The sequence below is a fragment of the Leucoraja erinacea genome, chromosome 16 (assembly GCF_028641065.1).
Source record: "Leucoraja erinacea ecotype New England chromosome 16, Leri_hhj_1, whole genome shotgun sequence".
NCBI classification, from domain to species: domain Eukaryota; kingdom Metazoa; phylum Chordata; class Chondrichthyes; order Rajiformes; family Rajidae; genus Leucoraja; species Leucoraja erinaceus.
The window spans coordinates 2015211-2042168 of record NC_073392.1 but is presented as its reverse complement, the minus strand read 5'-3'; the positions used below and the strand labels follow the sequence as shown (position 1 = coordinate 2042168).

The 26958-nt window shown below is 44.6% G+C and overlaps 1 protein-coding gene across 1 annotated transcript in view; it reads left to right on the top strand.

Annotated features, from left to right (window-relative positions):
• LOC129704447 (ERC protein 2) overlaps positions 1–26958 on the top strand; it is a 590828-nt gene that overhangs the window by 274231 nt on the left and 289639 nt on the right. Inside the window, exons 12-15 of the mRNA XM_055647523.1 lie at positions 7543–7683; positions 9414–9554; positions 19244–19279; positions 21313–21506. Of these exons, the coding sequence (XP_055503498.1) occupies positions 7543–7683; positions 9414–9554; positions 19244–19279; positions 21313–21506 (512 nt within the window). The remainder of the gene's footprint in view (positions 1–7542; positions 7684–9413; positions 9555–19243; positions 19280–21312; positions 21507–26958) is intronic.

Sequence of the window (26958 nt, the reverse complement as noted above, 5' to 3'; positions counted from 1 at the left end):
CAGCGCAAAAGACTCGGGTTCGATCCTGACCTCGGGTGCTGTCTGTGTGAAGTTTGCACGTTCTCCCTGTGACCGCGTAGGTTTCCTCCCACAGCCCAAAGATGTGCGGGTTTGTAGATTAATTGCCCGCTGTAAATTGTCCCTAGTGTGTAGGGAGTGGATGCGAAAGTGAGATCTCGTAGAACTAGTGTAAACAGGTAGGTGGTGGTGTGGACTGGGTGGGCCACAGGGCCTGTTTCCATGTAGTATTATTCAATCAATTAACCAGTAATCTTTTAGCTACTTAAAATGATCCAATATTATTTGTAAAAAGATAGACACAAAAAAAACTGGAGCAACTCAGTGGGACAGGCAGCATCTGTGGAGAGAAGAAGGGTCTCCAGCCGAAATGTCACCCATTCCTTCTCTCCAGAGATGCTGCCTGTCCCGCTGAGTTACTCCAGCATTTTGTGTCTATCTTCGGTTGAAACCAGTAAGAGTAGGGATTAACGGGTCCCTTTCAGAATGGCAGGCAGTGCCTAGTGGGGTACCGCAAGGCTCGGTGCTGGGACCGCAGCTATTTACAATGTACATCAATGATTTAGATGAAGGGATTAAAAGTAATATTAGCAAATTTGCAGATGGCACAAAGCTGGGTGGCACTGTGAACTGTGAGGAGGATGCTATGAGAATGCAGGGTGACTTGGACAGGTTGGGGGAGTGGGCAGATGCATGGCAGATGCAGTTTAATATGGATAAATGTGAGGTTTATCCATACAGGAAGGCAGATTATTATCTGAATGGTGTCAAATTAGGAAAAGGGGAAGTACAACGAGATCTGGGGGTCCTTGTGCATCAGTCTATGAAAGTAAGCATGCAGGTGCAGCAGGCAGTGAAGAAAGCTAATGGCATGTTGGCCTTCATAACAAGAGGTGTTGAATTTTGGAGCAAAGAGATCCTTCTGCAGTTGTACAGAGCCCTGGTGAGACCACACCTGGAGTATTGTGTGCAGTTTTGGTCCCCTAATTTAAGGAACATTCTTGTTATTGAGGGAGTGCAGCGTAGGTTTACAAGGTTAATTCCTGGGATGGCGGGACTGTCATATGTTGAAAGAATGAAGCAACTGGGCTTGTACACTCTGGAGTTTAGAAGGATGAGAGGAAATCTTATTGAAACATATAAAATTACTAAGGGGTTGGACACGCTAGAGGCAGGAAACATGTTCCCGATGTTGGGGGAGTCCAGAACCAGGGGCCACAGTATAAGAATATTGCCATTTAGAACGGAGATGAGGAAAAACATTTTCACCCAGAAAATTGTGAGTCTGTGGAATTCTCTGCCTCCGTAGGCGGTGGAGGCTAATTCTCTGGATGCTTTCAAGAGAGAGCTAGATAGGGCTCTTAAAGATAGAGGAGTCAGGGGATATGGGGAGAAGGCAGGAACAGGGTACTGATTGGGGATGATCAGCCATGATCACAGTGAATGGCAGTGCTGGCTCGAAGGGCTGAATGGCCTACTCCTGCACCTATTGTCTATTGTCTGTTATCTGTAGTTCCTTCCAACACATTATTTTAAAAAAAAAACTTTTTAACAAAGTGATGAATAATCTATAATTATCCCAAATAGTGAATATAAAAAACAATGAACGTTGGCATTCTTCTCCATTGATTCTGCAACACTGTGTTCCATTACAATGAGTGTGATCATGGATGCTGCAGGAAGATGCAGGGCCGAGATGGCCTGTTTCCGTGCTGTAATTGTTATATGGTTATAAAATCCATGGGCAGGTTTCCCCAGAGCATCTGTTTTCCGCCCGCCTCCATGTGGAGTCTAGCATGGGTGAATAGCTTGTGAAGTTTGGCCGGGGAGTTCAGGGCTGCTGTGGTCCAGGGGTTGGGGAGTGGGAGTCCTGAAAACCTCCGGCAATTTTGGGTAGAAATTCCAGGAATTCCATGTGAGACTGCCAACAGAATTCTGCGACGGTGAGGCCATTTCTGCAGCTTTTTGTCACAATATGCCCACCGTGATATTATCTGGCCAGGCCGACGTGTTGCTTTGGTTTCTGCCAGAGTAAACGGAAAGGCCACAGATTTGCGGGGCGGTCTGGCAAACCGTTGACAAATCTCCGCCTATTCTCCCACATATTCCAGGGGGGCATTTGCTTTGCTTGTAATTTAAGAAAACGCAGCCTTGTGCAAATGCAAAAGTGTACTTTGCAGCATTCATTGTTAATCTGACAAGTGGGCATACATTATTAACCTGACAAAGCCAGCAGCATTTGTGCTGATAATATTGTCATTGAGTCTCACACCAGGGAAACAGGCCCTTCGGCCCAACTTGTCCATGCCGACCAAGATGCCACATCTACACCAGATCCGCCTGCCCACATTTCCCTCATGTCCTTCCAAAACCCTTCCTTTCCATGTACATGTCCAATTGTCTTTTAAATGTTGTGACAGTACCTGCCCCAACTATCTCCCCTGGCAGGTTGTTCCATGTGCCCATGGCCCTCTGTGTGGAAAAAGTTGCACCTCAGATTTTCTATACTTCACTTTAGAGATCCAGCGTGGAAACAGGCCCTTCGGCCCACCTGGTCCGTGCCGACCAGCGATCCCCACACATTAACACTATCCTACACACACTAGGGACAATTTGTACATTTACCAAGCCAATTTACCTACAAACCTGCACGTCTTTGGAGTGTGGGAGGAAACCGAAGATCTCGGAGAAAACCCACGATGTCACGGGGAGAACGTGCAAACTCCGTACAGACAGCAGCCGTAGTCAGGATAGAACCCCGGTCCCCAGCGCTGTATTCTCTGTAAGGCAGCAACTCTACCACTGCGCCACCGTGACGCCCTATTTTTGCTATTATTGTTTTCCCTCTCAACTTAAGCCCATGTCCTCTGATGCTTGATTCCCCTACACTGAGTAAAAGATTCTGAGCATTCACCCGATCCATCCACACGATCTTGGACATCTCTATACAATCGCAGCCTCTTGTTCTGCAAGGAATGAAGTCTCATTGTCTCCATGCAAGAATGAGTCCAGCATCTGATGAAGCATTCGTCAAACACAAACTGCTGTTACATGTTCATAAAGCATGAAGCGTTTACAATAATAGGAATAGTTTAATGGGGCATCATGTTGGGCACAAACTATCTTTAAGAGCCCCATCTAGCTCTCTCTTGAAAGCATCCAGAGAACCTGCCTCCACCGCCCTGTGAGGCAGAGTATTCCACAGACTCACCACTCTCTGTGAGAAAAAAGTGTTTCCTTGTCTCCGTTCTAAATGGCTTACTCCTTATTCTTAAACTGTGTGGCCCCTGGTTCAGAACTCCCCCCAACATCGGGAACATGTTTCCTGCCTCTAGCGTGTCCAAGCCCTTAATAATCTTATATGTTTCAATAAGATCTATTCTCATCCTTCTAAACTCCAGAGTGTACAAGCCCAGCTGCTCCATTCTCTCAGCATATGTCAGTCCCGCCATCCCGGGAATTAACCTTGTAAACCTACGCTGCACTCCCTCAATAGCAAGAATGTCCATCCTCAAATTAGGGGACCAAAACTGCACACAATACTCCAGGTGTGGTCTCACACCTTTAGGTATAATTTGATTATCGTCACATGTACTGAACGATTACAATGTTGTCAACCGTGGACACTGGTACAAGGTTAATTCCCGGGATGGCGGGACTGTCATATGCTGAGAGAATGGAGCGGCTGGGCTTGTACACTCTGGAGTTCAGAAGGATGAGAGGGCATCTCATTGAAACATATAAGATTGTTAAGGGCTTGGACACACTAGAGGCAGGAAACATGTTCCCGATGTTGGGGGTGTCCAGAACCAGGGGCCACACACAGTTTAAGAATAAGGGGTAAGCCATTTAGAACGGAGACGAGGAAACACTTTTTCTCACAGAGAGTGGTGAGTCTGTGGAATTCTCTGCTCCAGAGGGCGGTGGAGGCCGGTTCTCTGGATACTTTCAAGAGAGAGCTGGATAGGGCTCTTAAAAATAGAGGAGTCAGGGGATATGGGGAGAAGGCAGCAACGGGGTACTGATTGGGGATGATCAGCCATGATCACATTGAATGGTGGTGCTGGCTCGAAAGGCCGAATGGCCTACTCCTACACCCATTGTCTATTGTCAATGATAAAGGGAAATGTGTTCAGTGCAAGATAAAGTCTGATGAAAGATAGTCTGTGTAAAATGGATAGTGTAGGAAGATACAGCAGATTATACTCAGCATTGTAGCATTTCAGTTCCAGGGACAGAGTCCAATGTCAGCTATGAGGCAGAGGTGAATGGGGCAGTAGTCTAGTTTATGAGACCTATTCCTGAGCCTGGTGCCCATGTTACCTTATGGTTGTAGCTGGCATTATTTGGGCCCCATTGCCCCAATGCTGCTTGATATTTTTCTTTAAGAAAGAACTGCAGATGCTGGAAAAATCGAAGGTAGACAAAAAATGCCAGAGAAACTCAGCGGGTGAGGCAGCATCTATAGAGCATCACCCGCTGAGTTTCTCCAGCATTTTTGTCTACCTTTGATATTTTTCTTGTTGCTTTTCAGCCACAGAATGCCATAAGCGTGATATTAGCAACATAGAAAATAGGTGCAGGAGCAGGCCATTCGGCCCGTCAAGCCACGGGGAGATCCTCATGGCTGTTCATCCACAATCAGTAACCCGTTCCTGCTTTCTCCCCAAATCCCTTGAGTCCGTTAGCCCCAAGAGCTAACATTTTTGTTGATTTAGTTGACATTTTATATCCTATTCTCCAAACCCACATACAGGGCAGGCTGGTTTCAACTTGGACTGCAGAGCTGAAAGGGGGTGGTACGGGAGCTGAGAGGCACAGCCGTTAGAGTTAGGGCTTGTGAGTTTCAATGGATCCTCAGGTCATTTTGGGTAGGTTCCCAAATGCATCTGTAGGTCACATAATCAAAGAAATACCACACGAACATTGGAACATATGGTTCTTCATATTTATGGGTACTTGCTACAGGGCTAGGTGAAGCTTTGCAACATCTTGGCGTACATGCACGCTTTAATCAATTTTGGATGCCTAGAACAAACTATATGTGGAGTGAGTTAACATTTTTTCCACAGTGCAATTTGAAATAAAGCACTGTTAATGTCCAGTAACTTGCAAGCTTTATTTCCCTCTTTAAAGAAGCATTTATCTACAGCAAATCTGTCATCAGCAGAGCCAAAGCACAAAGTGATAGAATAACGTAGCAGATCAGGCGGACATGGCTAGGTGGCATTCTGGTTCGGGACCCTTCTTCAGACCTGAACCTGACCCGAATGGTCACCTATCCACCTCCTCCACAGATGCTGCCTGACCCGCTGAGTTACTCCAGCACTCAAGACGCTAGTGTCTGCAGTTCCTTGTGTAAGGGGATCTGAACTGCTCAGTGCTGGCTCGTGAAGTGCTCACTGTGCTTGCCAAGGAGCAGGTTTGCCTTGGGGATCAGGCCCCATCTGTACTGCCTCTTTAAGCATTCAAGGGCTTTGGAGACATATAACCAACACAGCTTGATTAAATTTTTTAAGCATAAATTTTTGTGGTTTAAGTTTTGAAGCTGAGGCCTGTATTGAAACCTTGTTATAATAAACTGTGTTATTGAAACGTTGGCCCTCCCTCCCTCCCTCCCTACCCCCCTTTCTCTCACCCCCCTCCCATACACACCACACGCAGATAGCTCCAGAGTGGACCTCACAACTTAGTTCCATGAATCCACCATTGGAACAGTTGCAACGGCTATAATCAGAATCGTTAGTTATTATAACATTGCAATAATACAATATTATTTGCATTATTGTTGGATCCAATTTAGAACGAATTTGACGACAGAAACATGGGCAGCTGCGTGGCAGTTTTATTGCCACGACAATAATTTTATTGCCACGAAAATCTACAATTTATGAATCAATTAACAGCAATAAAATTAAATCTCAAAATAACATTAAAACCATCACATTAAATATGAAGATAATATTTATACAAAATCAAATAATAAAATTGATAACAGAATTGTTAATTTAGTAAGATTGTTGATTTTATTGCCATTAAGATAATCTGAACACAATCTAGAGCAGGGGTCCCAGCCTTTGTCGTCCCGATTACCCCCGGCAACTTTAATAGCACATAACAATGTTATTCCACTTATTTATGAACAACTAATGATGAACAGATACCGACCGGTATACCAGAACCAAACACAGTCAGTCAATGAGAAACAATATGTACTAATCCACAATCAACAAACCTACCCCCTGGGTAGGCGAAATGTACCCTCTGGGGGAAAATGTACCCCAGGTTGGGAATCCTTGAAACATATAAGATTGTTAAGGGCTTGGACACGCTAGAGGCAGGAAACATGTCCCCGATGTTGGGGGAATCCAGAACCAGGGGCCACACAGTTTAAGAATAAGGGGTAAGCCATTTAGAACGGAGACGAGGAAACACTTTTTCTCACAGAGAGTGGTGAGTCTGTGGAATTCTCTGCCTCAGGTGGAGGCAGGTTCTCTGGATGCTTTCAAAAGAGAGCTAGATAGGGCTCTTAAAAATAGCGGAGTCTGGGGATATGGGGAGAAGGCAGGAATGGGGATGATCAGCCATGATCACATTGAATGGCGGTGCTGGCTCGAAGGGCCGAATGGCCTACTCCTGCACCTATTGTCTATTGTCTATTGTCTATTGAAATGTCACCCATTCCTTCTCTCCAGAGATGCTGCCTGACCTGCTGAGTTACTCTAGCTTTTTGTGTCTATCTCAGTGTGTATAATCCTGTTCTTCCAATAGTCATACGGGCTTCCTCGGTTCCTTCCTCTATCCTAAATGTAGGCTGGATAATTTTCCATTCCATGTAAGTGGGTGAGATTATTTGGGGCATTTGGTGAGGACCTGGAATAAATTGGTGTGAAGGAGTTATGGGGACAAGGCAGGAGAACGGGGTTGAGAGGGAAAGATAGATCAGCCATGATGAATGAATCAATGAATAAGTTTAAGTTTATTGGCCAAGTATTCACATGCAAGGAATTTGCCTTGGTGCTCCACTCACAAGTAACAACATGACATACAGTGACAATAAAAATGACACATAAAATGTTAAAACATTAATAATAAAACATTATAGTTTAAACATGTGAATTAAATAAAATACCAGGGCAAAAGGAGGCTACAGATTTTTGGTTATTGAGTAGAGCTACTGCTCGTGGAAAAACGAGTTTTTATGTCTGGCTGTGGCAGCTTTGACAGTCCGGAGTCGCCTTCCAGAGGGAAATGATTCAAAGAGTTTGTGGCCAGGGTGAGAGGGGTCAGAAATGATTGAATGGCGGGGTAGACTTGATGGGCCGGATGGCCTAATTCTGCTTGTATAACATGAATTTATGAAGAGTGTCGGTGCAGACTCGGGGTAGGGGGGGAGGGGGGAGAGGGTAAAGGGCCTGTTCCGTGCAGATTCTCTACGATATTGCTGTGTGTAAGAAAAACAACGAATTTGTTGTTGAAAGAACGTTCACCTTTTACTGACAGGCTCATTTTTCTCATTTACAGGAGAGAATTATCGAACGTCTCAAGGAGCAACGTGAAAGAGATGATCGTGAAAGAGTGGAAGAGGTTGAATCGTATAAAAAAGAAAATAAAGATCTTAAAGAGAAGATTAACAATTTGCAAGCAGAACTGGCAGAGAAAGAGGTTAGTACTGCATTGCTGCAGTTTGTTTAGCAAGATGAGTGACTATGGCCCTTTTATCACGTCATAGATACAAGGAACTGCAGATAGACATAGGGTAGCCAACTGTTCCGTATTAGCCGGGACATCCTGTATATTGGGCTAAATTGTTTGTTTTTTTTTGTTTATTTTATTAGAAGTTAATACAGCACAAAACAATACAGTGGAACCTAATTTTAGGTGCCAACTATGTAATACCGTAATCCATTCTATGTACAACCTCTAGTTTTATGTTATGAGAAGGAAGTAAGCAAGACAAGAAAAAGAAAACAATAGAAAGAGGAAAAAGTGGAAAAATAGATGGTAGAGAGTAGAAAAACGTGAAGTGTGTATATAAAAAATAAAAAAGGAAGAGAGAAAGTGGAAAGTAGAAATAGAAGAGAAGGCCCCTTAAAAGAGAATTTTTCAAATCTGTATTCGGAGATGTAGATCTATCCACGTCATGAACTGAAATCAGCAATCCTTACGGCACCGCTGCATCACATGATTCCAAAAAGTCGATGAAAGGAGACCAACTCCTTAAGAATTGGTCATATTTATCTATTAGTCGGAGTCTCATTTCTTCGAGGCGTGCTATGTCCATCATATTCCTAATCCACATTTTAACGGTTGGTATGGTTGTATTTTTCCAAAATTTAAGTATCAATTTCTTTCCAATTATTAACCCATAATTTAAAAAAACATTTTGATCTTTATTTAAATTGGTATCTTCTCCTATTATTCCAAATATAATCCATTCTGTTTTGGGTTCTATTCTTGACTTGAAAAGCTTTTTGGTTTTTGGCTAAATTGGTTTGTCCTGTACGGGAACTCCTTTACTCCTTCCCTTGACCACGGCGTCCTCATTTAAACGAGTCTGTCCTCATCCGCCCATCGATCGGCCACCACACTGACCTCTCTACTAACGTGGCCGGGTCCTCACCAGACGCCTCCGTGGCCCCGACCCAGGCCCCAGCCGCGTGCTCCGTTGATTCGTGATGTGCGTGGGCCCTGACCTAGGCCGTGCGCGGGCTCTGACCCACGGGGACTCCGTGTTTATTTGTAACGTCTCCACTGACTCTGGGAACCTCCGACTAATGACAGCCCAAAATGGAGACTCTTAGAGACAAAATGCAGTACTCCATCCCCAAACCCCCACCTGTCCCATCAGTGGCCCAGTGTCTCCAGTTCCCACATTGGCTTCATCAACCATCTCCCATCTAACGACCCACATACTGGGATGTAAGCAAGTCACCCCTTGTTCACAAGGGGCTGCAGCAGGTGTGGCGATCAAACCTTCTTTAGCTCAAGGAACAATGTTCTCAGTTACTAATACACGTTTAGACTGGGAATGTTTATCTGGAATCTGCATTCTGTGATCGAAGCTGCTATAATATATTTATTATGGACATATTTAACAATCCCACCCCACCCCTCACCACCTCCAATCCACCCACCTGACACTTGAAAGATGATGCACTTCAGAGAATTGGGCTCCTCTCCAATTTTCATTCCTATCAAGTTCAGCTTTAGGTCAACTTAAGTCTCTGGAATGCACTACCAAAGTATTACTACCAAATTAAAGGATGTGATTTATATGCACACAAATGCATCGTTACGGTCTCTTAAAGTGCTGGCTTGAACGTTTGTTTTGAGACTGTAAGCTGCAGAAGGTGGTCTCGTACTTTAACTGATAACTGTTTGTTTTCTTTCAGTCTAGTTTGATTGACTTGAAGGAACACGCGTCCTCTTTAGCTTCAACCGGCTTAAAGAAAGATTCCCGATTAAAAACTCTGGAAATTGCTATCGAGCAAAAAAAGGAAGAATGCAGTAAGTTGGAAGCACAGTTGAAGAAGGTAAGGGTTGCTATTGGGGTGAAAGTGTTTCTTCTTCATGTCTGTTGGGGAAACAAAATGAATTCTGTTCATGAGTGAACTTCAGATTAGTGCAAGACTCCAGCCACGAGTTATAGAGAAGCTGCTACTGAATTAATCAAATTCTTAAATTTCCTGAATGAAACAAACATTTAGAGTCTTTTTAGTATTAACTATCTTTATATCCATTTACTTTGATTCTGATGAAAGTGTGATTTCTTGAGTCATTTTCTTTGCAAGGCACCTTTTAACCTGGGGTTCATTCGAACTTTGTCATTTCTTCAAGTAACTGTTCAGGATTCTTGTGCATTTCTTTGCTAGCGAGACAGAAGCATTTTTTGCAGAATATGATGTTTGACTTGCTTGTTCATTTATTAATTCCCAAAGAGTCAATCATTTTGAATCTTGTGTTTAGTGCGATTCGAAGCACCTAAATAACCTTCAGGAGGCGACGTGAATATAAGTCTTTCCCGTCAGCCATTCCGCCCACTGTATCAACTCGAGCAAAAGGCATCGCGGAGGAGATTATAGGTTCTTGCGCCAGTGGCAGGGAAGCAGATGTAGAGGATTTTTAGGGGTCGAATCTTCTTGCATTTGGAAAAGAATTTGCATTTGGAAAGGACTTTACAGACTTGATTGAGTTTTTGGAGGAGATGATGAAAATGATTGAAAGAGGGTAAGGCAGAGGGTGTTAACTATAAGGCGTTTAGTGAGGTTACCTACCTACAAGGTCGCTCATGGTAGGTATGATGTTGAAGATAAGAAGCACTGGGTCCACGGTGACTTAGTAGATTGCAATCAAAATAAGTTTGGCCATAGAAGGCAGGATAGTGATGGAAAGAGTTACTTGGACCAGAGGTCCCTGACTACTGCTCTTCTGCAATTGTCAGTGCTGGGACCTGTATAAATTAGTCATTGGCACAAAAATCAGTGGAGTTACGGATTGTGAAGAAGATTGCGAAGAGATGACACATGAGATGGATCAGTTGGAGATATGGGCGTTGAAATGACACTTGCAGTTGATTCTGGTCACGTGTGAGGTGGAATGTAAACAGTTAATGGCGAGCATTTAGGAGGGAGCATTGATGTACAGAAGGGATTGTGGGGTGCAAGTCTGCAGCTCCATGAAAGTGGCAACACAGGTAGATAAGGTGCGAAAGAGGTCATACGGTATTCCTGTCTTCATTGGTCCGTGCATGAAGTGTAATGCCCCTGTCCCACCTAGGAAACCTGAACGGAAACCTCTGGAGACTTTGCGCCCAACCCAAGGTTTCCGTGCTGTTCCCAGAGGTTGCAGGTGGTTGCTGGAGGTTGCAGGTAGTGGAAGCAGGTAGGGAGACTGACAAAAACCTCCGGGAACCGCACGGAAACCTTGGGTGGGGCGCAAAGTCCCCAGAGGTTTCCGTTCAGGTTTCCTAAGTGGGACAGGGGCATTAGAGTCAGGAAGTCATGTTGCAGCTCTACGAGGCTTTAGCTAGGCTACATTAGGCAACGATCTATCGTATCATATTGGATCGTATTGGAGGATTTCTAGTGACCCCATTACAGGAAGGATGTGCAAGCTTTGGAGAGGGTGCACAGGAGGTTAGTCAGAATACAACCTGGATGGCAGGGGATTAACAATAAGCAAATGGTGGACAGACATGGATTGTTATCTCTGGAGTGTCAGAGGCTGAGTGGAAACCTGATAGAAGCATTCAGAATTATGAGAGGCATCGACAGAATAGATGCTCAAGAGGTAGAAATGTCAAAAACACCAGCTGGCTGTAGGATGGAGGGAGAGAAGTTCAAAGGGGATGAGCAGCTCAACTTTTCCTTAACGCGGGGAGGGGCGGGTGCTGTTGGGGCTGGAGGCAGCAGGCACAATGGTGGCATTCCGACATCATAGTGCCTGTGATTTAGTCAATTTGTTTCTAGAAATAAAACTATGGGCTACTATTTACTCAAGAGTGGTAAACTGGAACTGCTTCCAGTGGAGTGGTAAGGCAGGTTCTTGGTATCATTTAAAAGTTTTAATTGAGCATAGGACATACTGGATCTCAAGGGAATGGAGGGTTTGGTATGAGTGCAGGCAGGTTTGACTAAGGGGAAAAAAAATTTCTCTCGGCACGGACTTGTAGGGCCGAGATGGCCTTTTTCGGCTGTATCTCGTTATATGGTTATATGGTCAAGCCTGCCTAAATCTTCCAAAACATTTGATGATGGAACTTATTTAACATAGCAAAGTTTGAGCCAGCTCCCATTTTCCAATTCGATCTACAACATTTCTGCTGTTTTGGTACAGCAGGCACAATGGTGGCGTTCCGACATCATAGACATTGTGATTTAGTCCATTTGTTTCTAGAAATAAAACTATGGGCTACTATTTCACAAGGTTTGTACTTGGTGGTGAGATTTAGCTTCTAGAATGTACCCAGGTACAGTGCCTAGTTTTGCAAGCAATCCTTCAAATCTTACACATACTTCCTAAAGACATTAGTCATACTCAAGTACAATAGTTTTGAAACAAGGGTTTGATACAGAGTGCAGAATCTCTCATCTCTCCTGAGACAAAGTATTCCCATGTTTTTCAATCTCGGCGAGATCTGAGATGCCTAGCTTCGAGTGACCCTAGATGATGGAACTTATTTAACATAGCATAGTTTGACCAGTTCCCATTTTCCAATTCTGATCTACAACATTTCTCACTTTGGTACTTTTTTTTAAACCATGCAATCGTTTGCTTTGGTGAGATTTAGCTTGAAGTTTATTAGCAACCCGTGTACACAGGTACAGGGAAAAGCTTGGAGCCAGCATCGCCATTCAATGTGATCATGGCTGATCATCCCCAATCAGTACCCCGTTCCTGCCTTCTCCCCATATCCCCTGACTCCCCTATCTTTAAAAGCCCTATCTAGCTCTCTCTTGAAAGTATCCAGAGAACCGGCCTCCACCGCCCTCTGAGGCAGAGAATTCCACAGACTCACAACTCTCTGTGAGAAAAAGTGTTTCCTCGTCTCCATTCTAAATGGCTTGCTCCTTATTCTTAAACTGTGGCCCCTGGTTCTGGACTCCCCCAACATCGGGAACATGTTTCCTGCCTCTAGCGTGTCCAAACCCTTAATAATCTTATATGTTTCAATAAGATTCCCTCTCATCCTTCTAAACTCCAGAGTGTACAAGCCCAGCCGCTCCATTCTCTCAGAATATGACAGTCCCGCCATCCCGGGAATTAACCTTGTAAACCTACACTGCACTCCCTCAATAGCAATAGTTTTGCCCCGATCTCCGCAGTATCTGACCAAAAGATAAAAATTAAATATGCATTGACCATTGAAGTCCAGCATTAATAATGCTACTTCCTGGTTGTGAAGAGGAATTTATCCATGTCATTGAACCTGTGAATCACACAGGACATAAACTGGATCTTTAATATGTCACAGTGATTTTGTTCGTTCACTGGCAGATGGCAACAGTATATTTTACTGATCATTTACATTAGTTCAAGTTCAAATTCAAGTGAGTTTATTGTCATGTGTCCCTGTATAGGACAATGAAATTCTTGCTTTGCTTAAGCACACAGAACATAGTAGACATTTACTACAAAACAGATCAGTGTGTCCATATACCATGATATAAATATATACACACATGAATAAATAAACTGATTAAGTGCAAATAACAGAAAATGGGTTATTAATAATCAAGAGTTTTGTCTGAGCCAGGTTTAATAGCCTGATGGCTGTGGGGAAGTAGCTATTCCTGAACCTGGTTGTTGCAGTCTTCAGGCTCCTGTACCTTCTACCTGAAGGTAGCAGGGAGATGAGTGTGTGGCCAGGATGGTGTGTGTCTTTGATGATACTGCCAGCCTTTTTGAGGCAGTTGCATTTTCAAAACAGTACATTGTCAAGTCCGATATTGCTGCAGATTTTGAGAGTGGGATATTAAACGCAGATACTGTCTAGCATTCTTTCATTGTTCGTTGAAAGAGGAATTTCAGACCGTAGATTTAATTTCAAATAAACAACACAGAGATCTTCTATGCTTGACAATTTCTGGGTTGCTGGAATCCAAACTGATCACTATCAAAGCTGGCAGGCAAAGGCACAGAGAGCATTTGCAATGCAAAACCCCTGCAAACATGTGGATTCATACGTCAACATTTGGCATGCACTAGCGCTCAAATAATGACAAATAACAAATGCAAGCTAACTTTTGCAACTCTATTGTCAAATAAACTTTGGAAAGTTGAATACAAGTAAACCTATGTTGTGTGAATCACATCCACTGACTTCTAATGATGAGATGGTGCACAAAAAAGCTGGAGAGACTCAGCGGGTGCAGCAGCATCTATGGAGCGAAGGAAATAGGCAACGTTTCGGGGCCGAATCCCTTGGGAAATAGGCAACGTTTCGGGGCCGAATCCCTTGGGAAATAGGCAACGTTTCGGGGCCGAATCCCTTGGGAAATAGGCAACGTTTCGGGGCCGAATCCCTTGGGAAATAGGTAACGTTTCGGGGCCGAATCCGGGAAATAGGCAACGTTTCCCTTGGGAAATAGGCAACGTTTCGGGGCCGAATCCCTTGGGAAATAGGTAACGTTTCGGGCCGAAACCCTCGGGTTTCGGCCCGAAACGTTGCCTTTTTCCTTCGCTCCATAGATGCTGCTGCACCCGCTGAGTTTGTGTCCAGCATTTTTTGTGTACCTTCGATTTCCCAGCATCTGCAGTTCCTTCTTAAACTCTAATGATGTGATAATTATCTTAGAAATGTAGAATAATGTAGTGATATGCATTCTGCTGATCCCCTGATTTCCCCCCCCCCCAATCCCTTTGTGTTGCAACATGGTTTATTTTGGCTGGACGTTCTGTAGACAGAAACCAAATGTCAGTTGTTTGATGTTGAATATTGCTGGTCCTGCCCCCTGGCAATCAGAACGTTCGCAGAGAATCTTAATGGACGATTGACTTTATATAAAATATTATAATTAAAAAATGTTCAGTTAGTCTAGTACTAAAATCTAATTAATAAATTAAAAGTGCATGAATGTAATAATTTAAAAAAAAAAAAAAAATCCTTAAATCTGTGAGGAACAGGCAGCATCTCCGGATAGAAGGAATGGGTGAAGTTTCGGGTCGAGTCTGAAGAAGGGTCTCGACTTGAAACGCCACCCATTCCTTCTCTCCAGAGATGCTGCCCGTCCCGCTGAGTTACTCCAGCAGTTTGTGTCTATTTACCAGAGTGATGCCTGGATTAGGGGCTACTAGTTACAGCGAGAATTTGGACTGACTTGGATTGTTTTTCTCTGGAACCCCAGAGGTTGTGAGGAGACCTGAGAGGGTTATGTAACTTTATGAGGGTAAATAGTCTGAAGGGTCTCGACCCGACACGCCATCTATTCCTTCTCTCCATAGATGCTGTCTCACCCGCTGAGTTTTTTCCAGCATTTTTGTCTACCTGGGTGGATAGTCAGATCATTTTTCTCAGGATGGAAAAATCAAATACTAGAGGGCATAGCTTTATGGAGAGAGGGGCAAAGTTTAAAGGAGATGTGCGGGGGACAAAGGAATGTGATGGTGGTCTGGAACATGCTGCCAGGAGTGGTGATTGAGGCAGGTACGATAGTGGCGTTTAAAAGTCAGGCACATGGATCTACAGGGATTAGACCAGGGGGGGCGGCAACCTACGGCCCCCCCTTACCCCAAAATCATCCGGCCCGCAGGCGGATTTTTATTCCTATAATCATCCGGCCCGCCGAGTGCCCGGAGTAGCAGCGCCGAGCGCCGAGCTCTGCCCGTACCGCATCCTGCGCAAAGCCACCGGCATGTCCGCGCACCTTCTGCAAACACGTTTAACAAACAACTGTAGATGCTGGAAAAATCCACGGTAGAGAAAAATGCTGGAGGAACTCAGCGGGTGGAGACATGCAAGGATTGCACCCGCTGAGTTTCTCCATCACTGCTGTCTACCTGTGAACACGTGATTTGATCTGGGGAGGGATCCATGTGTACACACGTGATAGATGTGGCCCGCCATCCACTCACAGACACGTGTCCCGGCCACTATGCAGGGCAAGGTTGCCCACCCCTGGATTAGAGGGATATGGATAATGCGCAGATCAATAAGAGATGGTTGTGGCATCGTGTTCAGCACAGACATGGTGGGCCGAAGGGCCTGCTCTTGTGCTGTACTGCTCTATGTTATATTCAAGAGTCAAGAGTGTTTTATTGTCATGTGTCCCAGATAGAACAATGAAATTCTTACTTGCAGCAGCACAACACAATATGTATTTATTACATGATAAATCAGTAAGTAAACCCTTGAAGGGAATAATGTGTAAATGAACGCTACAGTCATGTCACATACTGGTGATGTAGCAAAAGTCATAATCCCATGCATCTGCTGAGAGTAGACACAAAAAGCTGGAGTAACTCAGCGGGTCAGGCAGCATCTCTGGAGAAAAGGAATAGGTGACGTTTCGGGTCGAGACCCTTTGTCGGACTGAGAGTTAGAGGAGAGAGAAACGAGAGATGAAGCCGATGATGCAGAGAGATATAGAACAAATTATTGATAGATAGGCAAAAAATAACAATGATAAAGGAAACTGGCCATTGTTGGCTGTGGGCGAGGTGGGAAAGAGTTACAGCCAATGAGACTCAACAAGACGACTTTGAAGCTGGTATGACCAAAGACCCTATAGCGGGGCAAGATAGACCACTCCTGCTGAATGCAACGGGCTGACGTGTAGTACGCAACGGAGCGGAACGTGGGCCTTTTTTTCATCCATTTCCGTGGGACAGAGAGTGGGGGGATGCAAGGGTTACTTCTGAGGGTCATGTACATAGGTCTCAGTACCCATTTTGCCCATCACCCACTGATGTAGATTACAGTGCGGCTTTGTACTTGCAATGCTTTAAAACATAGAAACATAGAAACATAGAAATTAGGTGCAGGAGTAGGGCCATTCGGCCCTTCGAGCCTGCACCGCCATTCATATGATCATGGCTGATCATCCAACTCAGTATCCCGTACCTGCCTTCTCTCCATACCCCCTGATCCCCTTAGCCACAAGGGCCACATCTAACTCCCTCTTAAATATAGCCAATGAACTGGCCTCGACTACCCTCTGCGGCAGAGAGTTCCAAAGATTCACCACTCTCTGTGTGAAAAAAGTTCTTCTCATCTCCGTTTTAAAGGATTTCCCCCTTATCCTTAAGCTGTGACCCCTTGTCCTGGACTTCCCCAACATCAGGAGCAATCTTCCTGCATCTAGCCTGTCCAACCCCTTAAGAATTTTGTAAGTTTCTATAAGATCCCCTCTCAATCTCCTACATTCTAGAGAGTACAGTCTAAAAAGTACATGCAGTGCTGCTGTAAGCAAGGTACAACTGTTAAACACATTTGTTTTAAGTGAAATTATCAGAATTTATTAGGAACACTTACTTTACAAGAAGCTTTGATTTGTAAGAAGTTAAAGCTGCCGCAGCGAGATTTGAATTTTATCTCCAGATTCTGAGTCCAGGCTTCTGGATTTCTGGTAACATGATCATTTGTTGCCACAATCACATCCAAAAATCAGCGGCCAATTCACACCCCGCTGTGTTGGAACGTTCTCAACCATACTGTGAACAATGCGTAGTAAATCCCATCATTGTGACTGTGTTACACAAGTTTATAGTTACATATTTTTCACACAAAGGGTGGTGGGTGTATGGAACGAGCTGCCAGAGGAGGTAGTTGAAGCTGGGACCATCCCAACTTTTAAGGAACAGTTAGACAGGTACATGGATAGGACAGGTTTGGAGGGAGACGGGCCAAACGCGGGCAGGTGGGACTAGTGTAACTGGGACATGTTGGCCGGTGTGGGCATGTTGGGCCTGTTTCCACCCTGTATCACTCTGAGTCTAGTCGCTACTGTACCATTTCCAACATTAGTTGTTACTATTTCCCGCTCATTTATTTGCTGACCATTGAATTTTCACTAAATCAATTTAGTTCCTGTGTGAAAGGATCATGAATTTTTAAAGTCCATTCTTTTTTATCATAAATATCAATTTATTTTGAATCTCTCCACTCCCCCACATGGTACGTTTCTACTTTGAGTCATTGAATAAATCAACCTTATGTAACCAGAGATATTACCTTGTTTTTTAGAGGGATTTGTAAATGTTGAATGAAATATGTGAATGTGAATGTGTACATCGTGGTAAATCGGTAACTAAACTGTTAAAGGGAATGTGTAGGAAGGAACTGCAGATGCTGTTTAAATAGAAGGTAGACACAAAATCAGATTCAGATTCAGATTCAATTTTAATTGTCATTGTCAGTGTACAGTACAGAGACAACGAAATGCATTTAGCATCTCCCTGGAAGAGCGACATTGAAATGGTGGAGTGACTCAGCGGGACAGGCAGTATCTCTGGAGAGAAGGAATGGTCAGGGGAGAGGGAAATGAGAGATATAGATGATGATGTAGAGAGATATAGAACAAATGAATGAAAGATATGCAAAAAAGTAACGATGATGACAGGCCATTGTTAGCTGTTTGCTAGGTGAGAACGAGAAGCTAGTGTGATTTGGGTGGGGGAGGGATAGAGAGAGGGAGGGAATGCCAGGGCTACTTGAAGTGAGAGAAATCAATACTCATACCACTGGGGTGTAAGCTGCCCAAGCGAAATATGAGATGCTGTTCTTCCAATTTGCGTTTAGCCTCACTCTGGCAATGGAGGAGACTGAGGACAGAAAGGTCAGTGTGGGAATGGGAAGGGGAATTAAAGTGTCCAGCAACCGGGAGATCAGGTTGGTTCAGGCGGGCTGAGCGAAGGTGTTCTCACGAAACGATCGCCCAGTCTACGTTTGGTCTCGCCGATGTATAAGAATCCACATCTTGAACAGCGGATACAGTAGATGAGGTTGGAGGAGGTGCAAGTGAACCTCTGCCTTACCTGAAAGGACTGTCGGGGTCCCTGGACAGAGTCGAGGGAAGAGGTATAGGGGCAGGTGTTGCATCTTCTGCGGTTGCAGGGGAAGGTACCTGGGGAGGGGGTGGTTTGAGTGGGAAGGGATGAGTTAACCAGGGAGTTGCGGAGGGAACGGTCTCTGCGGAAGGTGGAAAGGGGCGGAGATGAGAAAATGTGGTCAGTGGTGGGATCCCGTTGGAGGTGGCGAAAATGTCGGAGGATTTTGTGTTGCGATTTGTGAATGAACGCTAAAGCTTAGTTGGTGAAAGACAACAGCCATTTATGAGCTGTCATGCCAGATTCCACTTCCTTTGATAGCTGGTGAACAAATTACATTGGCATTAGAAGAATTAGACTTTACATTTTAATAATCTGGTTTAATCAATTTTATCATCAGGAACAACTTCAAAGTGTTCTGATTAATTGTAGCCTTAATAAACCCAAATGTCTTATCGGTAACTCATTTGGTCAGAACATTGTAAATGTAACATCAGCTTTCTTTGTTTCATGGACTATTTAACTTGGGGGAGGGAGAATAGAAGGCGATTGAAACTGTGCTTTTTATTGAGCCAACAACGCTTGCCTTTACTTTGCGCCCTTCACTTTCACGGGAGAATGTTTGGGAACGTGCAATTTCTACTTTACTGTGTAACTTTGTTGAGCTAATGTTGTTTTCCTGAATCTTTTCCTTCTTCCTGTCTGTGTTTCATTTCTTCCCAACTTTACTGTGTAGCAAGCTGAGCAGTTGTTCAATCAGATGTACACTCCAGTAAGTGGTTCTAAGATGCCTTCTGTACTCTATGAAAGCATGAGGACTCGTTGACCCGGCATTGTGCTTACAGCTCCGTTTTTTCATTCGACTCTTGGAAGTAAACTCTGTAGACTTCAAGGTTGCTTGGTCACTTTAGGTGAAGTGGTGACCAGTTAACAACTTGTGTTAATTAGTGACCATTTGATGCGATCTTTAGGTCTACAGAACATTGGGAGAGTGACAGTTTATGCACAGAGTAAATCCTGTTACACTTTGGCACACTCTAATATTTTCAATTTGTTAGGATGTGATAATTGGCAAACTGGTGACACTGGTATGTTTTACAGCACAGGTTTACATTAAACATTCTTTTTCAAAAACTCCTTGATTATCAGGAGGAGTGGGGAGTGTGGAAACACAGACACCTTTTGTTCTGTGCCTAGACTGTTGTCAGACAGAGGAATTCATTGCAGAACTGGGAGAACTTAGAGGGTTAAACATTTTGGGAATTAAATTATAAATGAAGCTTGCATGTTTCACTTGCATTGTTACCAGTCACTTGCATCCTTTGTTGTTTCTGCACTTGGATGATTTATGTTCATTAAACTCATTCAGATTCCTAATAATTTGAAGTGGCTAATTTTTTTCATCTTTTAAAAAAAAAAAATTGTAATCATGCTTTTCGTGTTGTTTTTGTAATCTTATTGCGCTGATTTTTAAATATAATACAAATGCCACTGTTTTAGCTTGCAGTAAAATCAAAATTTGATTCATCTCTTTGTGGACATTTATCCTTTCCACAAAAATACAGCAACTTTTGAGACTGGGCCATGATTGAAGAATGATCCAAAGTGCCACTATCTGTAAACTAGATCCATGCGCTGCTGGCATCTGAATGCACTATTATATATCACCTCCCCAAACTCCTATCATGGAACTAATACTGTTCACAGTAACTTGTTTCATTGTGTTCATTAGCTTTTCGGGAGGCCAGTCAGTCTGTTTTTCTTCATCCTGCCAATCTAACATAAATAAATGACAATAAATGGATAAAACATTTGAATGCTGAATGCAGACATTAAGATGTTTTATTGCTGATGGGTGCACGGCAACATAAAGGCTACTCTGCATTGTCTTTCCTCCATTTATTTCAGTGGTTATTTAAATTGGCAATGAATGAGGATTCTGTTCTCATCTCCCCCCTCTTAATCTGTTGCTACATACCTTATAAATTAAAGGCCATAAAAGCCACTGGTTTTCAAGGCCCACGTTAGAGTACCTCTGAATGATAAAACGCAACAGGATGTTGCATGGTTTGGCAGTAGAAAGAATCAAGTTTACTGAAAATATAATACACATAATCAGTAACAGCGGCCGGCCCTGTTTACCTTCATGTTTGGCAATATATAGGAAAATAGACCAGCATTTTCTCACACAAGAGAGCCACCCTCCATTTTATGAGTTGAAGCAGATATTCTTATTTGTTTCATCAGGTGTCGAATCTAAGATAATTTAGTGACAAACCATCCTTGGAACAAATCTTAGCATCCTCAGAATAATGCTGTATTTTTTAAACATCCTACAAGTTAATTTGGTTTCATTGAATTTCCTTTCTCATCTTTGACTGCCTTGTTTTTGTTTTACATGCTTGGTTTTGTTTTCAAGATACCAATTAGGAATTATGAGGAGAATGGGGTAGGCCAATCGATGGAGTGCGCACTTCATTATTTTGTGTGTGCTTGCTTGAAGTCTAACGCATTTATCCTAGGCTGCGTACTTTCCCGAGTGTGGTATTGCGATCACTGTAAAGCGTAATATAATTGAATTATTTTCACGGGAGAATCCTGCTGCATTTTAAAGCATGTTTGCTAAGCTTGTTCTGCTACTTATGGAACTGTGTGTGTGTGTGTGTGTGTGTGTGTGTGCGTGTGTGTGTGCGTGTGTTCAATATATATTTTGAGTGTTGTGGTGTCGTGTCAAATGGCAGAGTTTAAACTGGGTGTTTACGCGGAGGATGCCAGCTCATCTCTCCGTTCCTGCTCACACATTAGGCTCACGATGCGGAGGACGGCACTCGGTTGAACCCAGAGATCTGTGAGAAGATGAGACAACTGGAGAAAGACGTGGTGTACTACAAAGGGGAGTCTGATAAATGCCAGGCCGAAGTTGACCGACTCCTAGAGATCTTGAAAGAAGTGGAGACTGAGAAAAACGACAGAGATAAGAAAATAGCAGAGCTTGAGAGGTAAGTAAGAGTTAAGTTCCTGTTTGGCATGATGATGAACATTCAATGAAGCAGATGCTGTGGATTCCACTTTGTGGGAAGGAACAATTTCAGTGGTGATTAGAGTGCACAACACCATCGACAGTTTTGTTTAGTTTAGAGATACAGCATGGAAACAGTCCCACCGAGTCCAGCCACCACCCGTCCACTCCCTACACACTAAGGGCACTTTACAGAGTGCAATTAACCCACAAGCCCGCACGCCATTGGGAAGTGGGAGGAAACCAGAGCACCTGGAGGAAACCCACGCGGGTCATAGAGAAGTGTTTAAGAAGGAACTGCAGATGCTGGAAAATCGAAGGTATACAAAAATGCTGGAGAAACTCAGCGGGTGCAGCAGCATCTATGGAGCGAAGGAAATAGGCAACGTTTCTGGCCGAAACCCGAAAGGGTTTCGGCCTGAAACGTTGGCTATTTCCCAAGGGATTCGGCCCGAAACGTTGCCTATTTCCGAAGGGATTCGTCCCGAAACGTTGCCTATTTCCCAAGGGATTCGGCCCGAAACATTGCCTATCTCCTTCGCTCCATAGATGCTGCTGCACCCGCTGAGTTTCTCCAGCATTTTTGTGTACCTTCGGGTCATAGAGAAAACGTGCAAACTCCACACAGACAGCAACCGAGGGGCAGGATCGAAGACTGCTTGCTTTGCACTATTCCCAAAGATTAATCATGCCAGTTATGGACCATTCACTTGAGCTGATACAATAGGGTAAAGCACAAGACATTTTGACTATAGAAACATAGACAATAGGTGCAGGAGTAGGCCATTCGGCCCTTCGAGCCAGCACCACCATTCAATGCGATCACGGCTGATCATCCACAATCAGTACCCTGTTCCTGCTTTCTCCCCATATCCCTTGATTCCGTTAGCACTAAGAGCTAAATCTAACTCTCTCTTCCTGCATCTAGCCCGTCCAATCCCAATATATGGCACATTGTAGTTATGAAGGGATGCCCTACACAAGTTCTACTGAGGAATATTAGCAACTAAAATTTAACTCAACCATGTTAGTGTCTGACCTTAGCAACAATGGGAATGTGGTTCGAATCCAGCCTCAGGCAGGTGCCCTGGGTTAAACTAGGGAGGTGAACAGAATGAGTGGCATAGTGCCACAACTGATAGACCCGCTGTCTTGCAGCACCAGAAACCTGGGTTTGATCCTGACTTTGGGTGCTGTCTGAGTGGAGTTTGCACGTTCTCCCCGTGACCGAGTGGGTTTTTATCCAACATCCTCCCACATCCCTAAGACGATCGGGTTTTCCGGCTAATCGGCCCTCTGTAAATTGTTCCTAGTGTGTAGGGAGTGGATGAGAAACTGGGGTAACATGGAACTAGTATGAAATGGGGGTGAATGGTCGGTGTGGACTTGGTGGGATGCAGGGCCTGTTTCCATGCTGGGTCTGAATGGAATTGGGTTTTGCTTGGTCACTGAAAATAACTCCTGCCCATGCACTAGTGGACATTGGATAAGAGCGACAATTATTGCCGTGGTTAAAATTCAAATGTAGCAACGAGGTTGAGATGTGGTCGATATCCATTTGTGGACTGATGCCGTGTTTCTGGATGGTTTGCTGAGTAGCAACATGGAGATTAAGTCATGGAGTTATGGAGTCGGAAAGCACAAAATGCTGGAGGAACTCAGCGGGCTGGGCAGCCTCTGTGGAGAGAATGGACAGACAACGTTTCAGGTCGGGTTGAGACCATTTCTCCAGACTGGTGGAGTAGGGAGGAGAAGGCTGGTGAAGAGAGATGGCAGCAAGACAAGGCCTGGCAAGTGATGGGTGGAGTCGGGTGATGGGGCATGGAGTTTTACACAGTTCCTATCAATGATCCTTTAGCGGAGCAAGATAGACCACACCTGCTAAATGCAACGGGCTGATGTGTAGTACGCAACGGAGCAGAACGTGGGTCTTTTTTTCATCCATTTCAGTAACCCGACCCGACCCGACCCGACCTGACTCGCAGTGTAATCAACGTTGCAGGGGAACAGTTTGTGTTAATAAATTAAAATTCTGAAAATTAGAAGATTTTTACCAAAGAACTTTTATTTTTACGAGGATGTTTCCGTAACCAGGTTCCGTCTCCGCTCTAGTATCTTTGCTCCGCTACGGGATCTTTGGTGCGGAGACGGAAGCCGGTTACGGAAATGGGGCCGAAAATGACCCGTGAATCTGCCCATGACCGTACTGCGTCTTTTTCGTCGAGTGATCTATCTTGCTCGATGTAGGATCTTTGGTTCCTATCCTTGCCAGGCTTTGTCCTGCCTCAACCTCTCTTTTGCAGCTTTCTCCCCACCTACTCCGTCAGTCTGAAGAAGAGTCCTGTCGCCTGTCCATTTTCTCCACAGATGCTGTCTGACCCGCAAGTGGCACATCCTCCCCACCAGTCCGTCAAACACTGGATCTTGTGTCCGCGATGTCCCTAGGTCTTCTAGCAAGGAACATAGAACAGTACAGCACAGGCCCTTCGGCCCACATCTATGCCGAACATCATTTAAGAACAACTTAATCCCATTCCAATTCCATCCCAGAGTTTATTTAGTGATATTAATTGCATCAACTTGCCCTGACTACGATTAGTTATTCATTCTAATTTGACTGAATTAGCATCACGGCAAAAATGCTGATGGATTTATGGAAGTTCTATGAAAGTTAAGCTAATGACCAGATTCTAAACCACAAACCTTAGTTTGAAATGCAAACATATATTATAGGTAGACAATAATTTTGGAGAAACCCAGCGGGTGAGGCAGCATCTATGGATCGAAGGAATAGGTGACGTTTCGGGTCGAGACCCTTCTTCAGACATTCCTATTCCTTCGCTCCATAGATGCTGCCTCACCCGCTGAGTTTCTACACTATTTTTCGATTTTTCCAGCATCTGCAGTTCCTTCTTAAACATATACAACTTTTGCATGACAGTGTTTTAGCATTTTACAGGCTGCTAATTCATGGATCATAAAATACCTAGTTATACACTCCAAATGCTTTGACAGTATTTCACCAAGTTACACAAATATGCTTAGCGACCAAGACTTGAAAGGGGAAAGCGAATTTGAAGAATTTTCTACAAGAGATTAATATTGGCGGCGCGACTCACCCGTTGCAGCGGCCCCTACAGCCTGTCTGTCTTTTTTTTATTTTTTGTCTAGTTAAATGTAGTTTTGGTGTTTTTTAATAGTATTTTTAAATGTGTATATGTGGGGGGCGGGGGGGGGGGGGGGCTGGGGGGGGGGGGGGGGAAAACTGTTTTAAATCGCTTCCCGGTCCGGGAGACCCGACCTTTTCCCTGTCGGGTCTTGGCTGTCGTTGGGGCCTAGCACCGTGTAGCGGCCTCCAGCCTGAACGACCCGGGGGCTCGGGAGACTGCGGAGCTGCGGAGCTGCGGATCTGCGGACTCACCATCGTGGGGCTGGCCGGCCTCGGAGCGTGGGGAGCGGCGGTAACTCGCTGCTGCGACTCGACTCCTGGGGCTCCAGCAACGCAGCCGCAGGTCCGGTGAACTGGTACATCGGGAGCTCGCGGGTCCGGGGGGAGAGAGAGAGAGACCGCTTCCCGGAGCTCCCGCAACGCGACTTCTCCAGCCGGTGTCACGGGGTTGGAACAACCCGGACCGGGACAGTATATCACCCCGCGCGGCTTCATGGCCGTGGGACTCACCATCGCCCGTGGGGGTTCCAACCTTGGACTTTCAGACCGGGAGCGGGGCCGTAAATCGCCCCGCGCGGCCTAAAATGGCCGTGGGACTTATCATCACCCGCCTGGGGCTTGGACATCGGGAGAGACACGGAGAACAGGGGAGAGAAAAGACTTGCCTTCCATCACAGTGGCTTCACTGTGATGGATGTTTGTGTGAATTTAATTATGTGTATGTCTGTAAGACAGTGTCTTTGTTTGTATGGCTGTGGAAACAACATTTCGTTTGAGTCTCACTGGGGCTCAAATGATAATAAATTTGTATTGTATTGTATTGTATTTTGCATTTGTAAAAAACGGAGGCAACAAAACCCTTTGAATAAACGTCTAAACTACGACTGTGCCATTGAGTTCTCAGTATTATATTAATTGCAATCAAATTACTAAATAATTCGCTGTCACCAGGCATTGAGAGGTTGTTTGCTGACACTTGCTATTCATAATCGGAGGCAATAGATCCATATAGGCTGGCATCAAAGAATCCAAAGTGTGTTCGGATGTAGATACAAGTCCAATGAGAATTATTTCCACGGATATTCAAAGCATGCTCAAGAAGGAACTGCAGATGCTGGAAAATCGAAGGTAGACAAAAATGCTGGAGAAACTCAGCGGGTGCAGCAGCATCTGTGGAGCGAAGGAAATAGGCAACGTTTCGGGCCGAAACCCTTTCGGGTTTCGTCCCGAAACGTTGCCTATTTCCTTCCCGACTACCTCATTACAGACATTGGAATATTGTAGGTAGACAAAAATGCTGGAGAAACTCAGCGGGTGCAACAGCATCTATGGGGCGAAGGAATAGGTGACGTTTCGGGCCGAAACCCTTCTTCAAAGCATGCTTTTCATTTGCTGGTATTGTTTTGAGCCATCTGCCAAATGATTGGTGAACGGAGTTTAGTTTAGAGAGACAGTATGGAAACAGGCCCTTCGGCCCACCGAGACCTTGCTAGCCCCAGCCCGTTCACACTAGTTCAATGTTATCCCACTTTCGTACCTACTCTCTACACACTAGGGGCAGCGGGCCAATTAACCCATGAACCCCCAAGTCTTTGGAATTTGGGAATAAACCAAAGCATCTGGAGGAAGCAATGTAGGCCAACTTGCTTGTTTGTGCACGCCTGGTTGATTGCATTCGTCGAAACAGGGCGGACCCCGTGAAGGTTGCAATCTTCCCACCCTGAAACACCATTTGATTACACAGGTATACAGACCCTTCGGCCCAACTCCTCCATGCCAGCCCTGGGGCTCCGTCCAAGCTAGTCCCATTTACCCGTGTTTAACCCATGTCTCTCTAGACCTGTCCTATCCATGTACCTGTCCAAATGTGTTTCAAATACTGTTATAGTCCCTGCTGCAACTACCTCAGTGAAAAGATCGTCCCTCAGATTCCTATTAAATCTTGTCCCCCCCCCCTCCCCCAATTATTTAAACCTATGTCCTCCAAGTGTTTGAATCTATTTTTCAGCTGTGCAAAGCTAAAACAATCGAGTACAAATTATCGGAAGTGGAACAGCTAATCGGCCTGTCCCACATGGGCGATTTTTTTTAGGCGACTACAGGCGACTGCCGAAGATTTTTCAACATGTTGAACATTTTTCAGCGACAGTGGCGACAATTTGGGCTGTCGTGGTCCAATGAGTCGTCAGGTCAACATAGGTTGTCACCAGGTGCTGACTTTGGTGAATTCCATTGTCCTAGTCGCTGGCAGTCAGTCGCCTAA